Source organism: Emiliania huxleyi, assembly GCF_000372725.1.
Source record: "Emiliania huxleyi CCMP1516 unplaced genomic scaffold EMIHUscaffold_97, whole genome shotgun sequence".
In the NCBI taxonomy this organism is placed as follows: domain Eukaryota; phylum Haptophyta; order Isochrysidales; family Noelaerhabdaceae; genus Emiliania; species Emiliania huxleyi.
This window is the reverse complement of record NW_005194814.1, coordinates 11,871-16,546: the sequence shown is the minus strand read 5'-3', so window position 1 is coordinate 16,546 and position 4,676 is coordinate 11,871. Positions and strand designations below refer to the sequence as shown.

The following is a 4,676-nucleotide window of genomic DNA, read 5'->3' as shown; positions in this document are numbered from 1 at the left end:
GTGCGGCGCCGTGCCAGAGCGGCAGCAACGCGCGAGGAACGTAAAGCCGGCAGCGGGACCCTTCCGCCTCGAGCGAGCTGGCGAGACAACGTGCCGTCTCGTCCACGCCGGCGCCCGTCGGCAGCGTGACCTGCACCCGCAGATGGCCCGTCTGGAGCGCAGCCAGCGCCGCCCGCGTCGCCTGGCGCGCCATCTCCTCCGCTGTCCCGGGCAGCGGCCGCGGGTGGGCCAGAGTCAGCGCCAAGAAGGAGAGCATCACAGTGCGCGGGTCCCGTGGCTTTTTGTGCTTATGCTGCCAACTTTTTCCGCATTGTTGGCCTCGGCCAACGCACCTCGAGACCCCCCCCCCCCCCCCCCCCCACGCATCAGTGTAGTGTACGTACTTTTAGCTTACTGGGAGAAAAGAGAGAGATTGTGTTCTCTAGGCCCCTAAGGGCCCTACGCGCGGCGTGAGAGCTCGGAAGCGAGCTTTGCACGGCGATCGAGGATGGCACGGTTCACCCCCTTCACCGAAGCGATGGAGATGCGTTCCGCGTGGTGTGACACAAATGAGAGGCGGGAGTGGGGAGGGTACGCGGTGCGGTCAACGCCCGAGCGTTGAGCCTTGCGCGCAAGGCGGTTGATCTTTGCAACCGGCGGCGAGAAGCCGCCGCCGAATGTCTCGTGGAGAAGCAGGTTGAACTTGTTTCGTTTGGTGAATATCCCATCATGGTAGTGGCCACGCTGTGACTTGACGTAGCCTTGGCCGGTGGTGTGGTCGAACGCCCGTTGACCACGGAACCCGCGTTGCTTGCAGCCCATGTTTGCAAGGCGGGCGCGCTCTTCGGTGTTGCCGAAGGCGAACTTGTCTCTCTCTAGAGTCTAGTGTATGTAGCTCTTACGTACATTCCCGGAGGAGGACTGCTGACGGGGTTTGCGATGAGGAGCGATCCGAACGTGGTATTCGTTTTTCATTTGGTATGGTGGCCTCGGCCAACGCACCTCGAGAGTCGAGACCATACCCCCCCGCTCTTGGAAGACCTGCTTGGGGTATGGTAGGGCTAGCCTTGGGCGGTCAGGACCATACCCCCCCCTTTGGGCCGCCGAGGCCCGAGGGTACCATACCATACCCCGGAAAAAGTGGAACCCTGTCGAAAACAAACATGCGAGGTTCTTTTTTCTTTGAGCTTAGCCTTCGATGTTATGAAACAAACGCAAGGCGGACATGAGATGACATGGCATATCGCTCTCGCCTCTCGGGCCCACAGACATCCCGCACACCCGCCGCACACCCGCCGCCCCCGCGCGCGCCCCACCTCGGCCGGGAGAAAGGGGAGTGACAGTTTGGGATGAGCAAGCCCGAGTATGTTGAGTCCTGGCTCAACAAAACGCAGGGAACAAGAGGAGGTGGTCCGGCTCACAAGTCCGGCTCACGCGCCCCGAGCTCGCCATCTACCGCACTGAACACTTCCGCCCCCTCGCTCCCAACCCACCCACCTCGCCTCGGGCCGCGCCGCGCGATCTCGGGCGATCTCGCGCGATCTCGGGCGATCTCGGGGCCGCGCCGCGCGATCTCGGGCGATCTCGGAGCGTCGCTCGCGCGGCGTCACACCTGCTCAAAAAAGGAAGGGCCTGGTTGGAGCCACGGGGCTCACGAGGACGTGCTCGCTCGGTTCTCGCCGCCTCGCCCTGCGCCACTCGGGCCGGTGAGGCGGCGCCCCGCGCGGCGCGTCCCTCGCCCCGTCCACGCCGACCCCTGCGCGCACCGCTCATCTTAGGCTTCATCGAGTCTCGTGGCCTCCACGCCTACCATGACGCCTCCTTCGGCAAGGCGCCACACTACGGCGGATGCGTCGTGATGTTCAACAACGGCGCCATCGACTGGAGCGCCAACAAGTCCAAGATCGAGGCTCTCAGCGTCGCCGAAGAGGAGACCGCCACCGCCTCCGTCGCCGCCAAGAAAGTCGTCTCCTGCCGGCTCATGCTCGAGGATGCTGGCCGAGCTGTCGCAGGCCCCACGCCCCAGCTCGGTGACTGCAAAGCCGTCTTTGACATCATCGTCAAGCCCGGCTCTACTGCTCGCACGCGCTACTACGAACGTGCCACCATGTTTGTCAAGCGCCTTTTCATGCTCCGCCATGTCGCGCCGTACCTCGTCGGCACTGCTTATATGATCGCCGACGTCTTCACCAAGACGCAGGCGACACGAGCTATGTTCTTCACCTGTCGCGACTACATGCTCAACGCCAGCAACGGCCCCGGCTTTGCTGTGACGCTCCAGGGGCAGGCTGCCCGGCTGTGGAGCAAGCTCGTCGCGACCGTCGGCAAGGCGTGAGACATCACCGCCTTCGCCGAAGACGCGCGAGTCGTCCGAGATAGTTGCCGATGCAACTAGGGGGGAGCGTTAGAGACGACTCTCTCTCTCCCAACTGTGAACAGTCGTTATCTGTATATGCGCAGCTATTCATAGCCGCGCCTGTTGTTTGTTTGTGTGTGTATCCGCGCTCTTGGCGCGATTACGAGAGTGACTAGTGTGTCGCACTAGTTGTACTTTTCGTAGTAGTATTCCGCATTCATTGCGAGGGCGGACCACTCCTAGCGTGCAGACCGCGGGAGCTGGTGCCGCGGCCAGTGTAGACCTGGCCTGCGCTGTGACGCGCGCGCTCATCTTCAACGCTTCAGCTGGTGCCAACACGTGAGGACCCAACACGGATGGATTTGCCGACGGGCAAAAGCGTCTCATTGGCGCCCCCCCCCCCCCCCCCCCTAAGCAGCCCGTCGATGCAGGTGGCCCGCGCGGCCACGGCCGCAACGACGCGTCGCCGGCGGCGCTCACTCGAGCCCGAGCCCTCCGCGACGGCAACGCCAGGTCGTCGCGTCCGCCCCGCCAGCCCTTGAGCACGCCTCCCGCATACCGATGACTGCACTCGGCGTCCACCGGCGGGGGACCATGGAGGAGCGGTCAGCAGTCTCGACTGCTCCACCGGCTCCTCCACAGGCTCTCGCCGTCGGCCCCGGCGCGCTGCGACGGCGCGCCGCCGGCTCCCACCGCGGCGTCCGAGCTGGAGGGAAAGGTGACGCACCTGATGGAGCTGCTCAAGGCGCATCAGTCGCGGGACGCGAGACCGTCGCGGCTGCAGCAAGCGCTGCAGTGCCAGGAGGAGGCGGACGCCGCCAAGCTCGTCGAGCTGATGCGACGGCAGGAGGCGGCGAGCGCGGCGGCGGTCGAGGAGGCCAAGGCTGCGATCGAGGCGCAGCTGGTCGAGCGATTCCGCGAGGAGCAGGCGGCGGCGGCGGAGGCGCACTCAGCGCAGCTGCAGCAGCTGAGCGCGGAGCACTCGACGCAGCTGCAGCAGGCAGCGGCCCTCCTGGAGGCGCAGGCGCGCGAGAAGTTTGAGACGGCGGTCGCGCACGAGAGGGTGATTGGAGCAGGCGGTGCTCGCAGAGAGGCTGGTGAGCGGAACCTCTCCCCTCGCGCCTCCCCGCCCGCCTTCCCTCCCGCCTCCCGCCTCGGACTCCCCTGCCTCACTCCTCCCGACCCATCCCTCACTCCTCACTCCGCCCGCCTCTCCTCTGCCCCTCCCTCCTCCCCTCCTCCCCTCCCCCTCCCCTCTCCTCCTCCCCTCCCCCCCTCCCCATTCCCCCTTCCTCTCGCCTCGCGCCCAGCCCAGCCCCGCCACCTCACCGCCCTCCCAGGCGTATCTCTCCGCCCTCAAGCAGCTCGAGCTCGACGTCGACGTGCTCACACGCGTCCTGGCGCCTACTGTATACTTGATGCAGAGCTTTCCGACGTCATTGTGTTTGCCGCTCCGCGCTCGACGCCTGCCGCCGCGCGCGCCCGCGCGCCACCCCTTTTGCGCAGCAACACCTTAAATTTCATGGCCCTCCAAATTCGGGTCGGAGCGTAGCGGAGTGGGCCCCGAGTTTGAAAACGGCGACGGACGCTTGCGTCCTAGCCGCCAACAACGCCTCCCCGGCGCAGAGGGGCCCCCGGAGGGATGCTAATCCTTTTTTTTGGCTCGCGCGGACTTCTTATTTCTTTTCGCAGCGACACCTATGCCTTCCGACCTCCACGACGACGCGGGCCTCTGGGCGTCTGGCGTGCCGCTGCGTGCGCTCGAGGTCGTGCTGCCGGTTCCACGGCCGGGTGAGCCTCCTCTCGGCTTGCAGCTCACAGGATCTGGGGCGGCTGGCGAGGCAGAGGAGGAGCCTCTTCTCATAAGCTCCGTTGCGCCCGGATCTGCGGCCGAGAAGCAGCTTCGGCCAGGCGACCTGCTCGCCGCCGTCAACGGCACGCCGGTGGTGGCGCCCAGCCGGTGTGAGATTTACAGTGGTGCAATCGGCATCGAGCACCTTCTGGATTCGAGGGGCGACACGCCGCCGGTCGAGGGCGTGCTCAAGCTGCATGTGCTGCGGCCGATGGGCGAGGGTCCGGTGCTGCTGCCGACGCCGCCCAGCGAGCCCGCGCGCGAGGCTGCTGCGCTCTGGTCGGCCGCGTCGTCAAAAGCTGCCTCGCGGGTTCTTTTGGCTTCCGGGGGGGCGGCGGGCTGTTCGGGGGCCCCGGCCTTCGGAGGGGTTTGTGGGTTTTAGACGGCTCCCTTCCTCCTTCATACTTTGGTGGGCCTCTGTTGGGCCGGCCTCCCAATTTCCCCTCAGGAAGTGCGTTCAAGCCCGGGACCTACTGGCGGGGAGGGAGT

At 66.0% G+C, this 4,676-nt stretch overlaps 1 protein-coding gene across 1 annotated transcript; it reads left to right on the top strand.

Moving 5' to 3' along the window:
* Positions 1-2,739: 2,739 nt before the first annotated feature.
* On the top strand, positions 2,740-3,864 carry EMIHUDRAFT_360407 (hypothetical protein; the record flags this gene model as incomplete). The annotated part of the gene is made up of 4 exons (XM_005756397.1): positions 2,740-2,878; positions 2,946-3,009; positions 3,081-3,432; positions 3,676-3,864. Coding segments are annotated over exons 3-4 (439 nt in total), but the record flags the coding sequence as incomplete, so codon positions are not given.
* Positions 3,865-4,676: the final 812 nt, after the last annotated feature.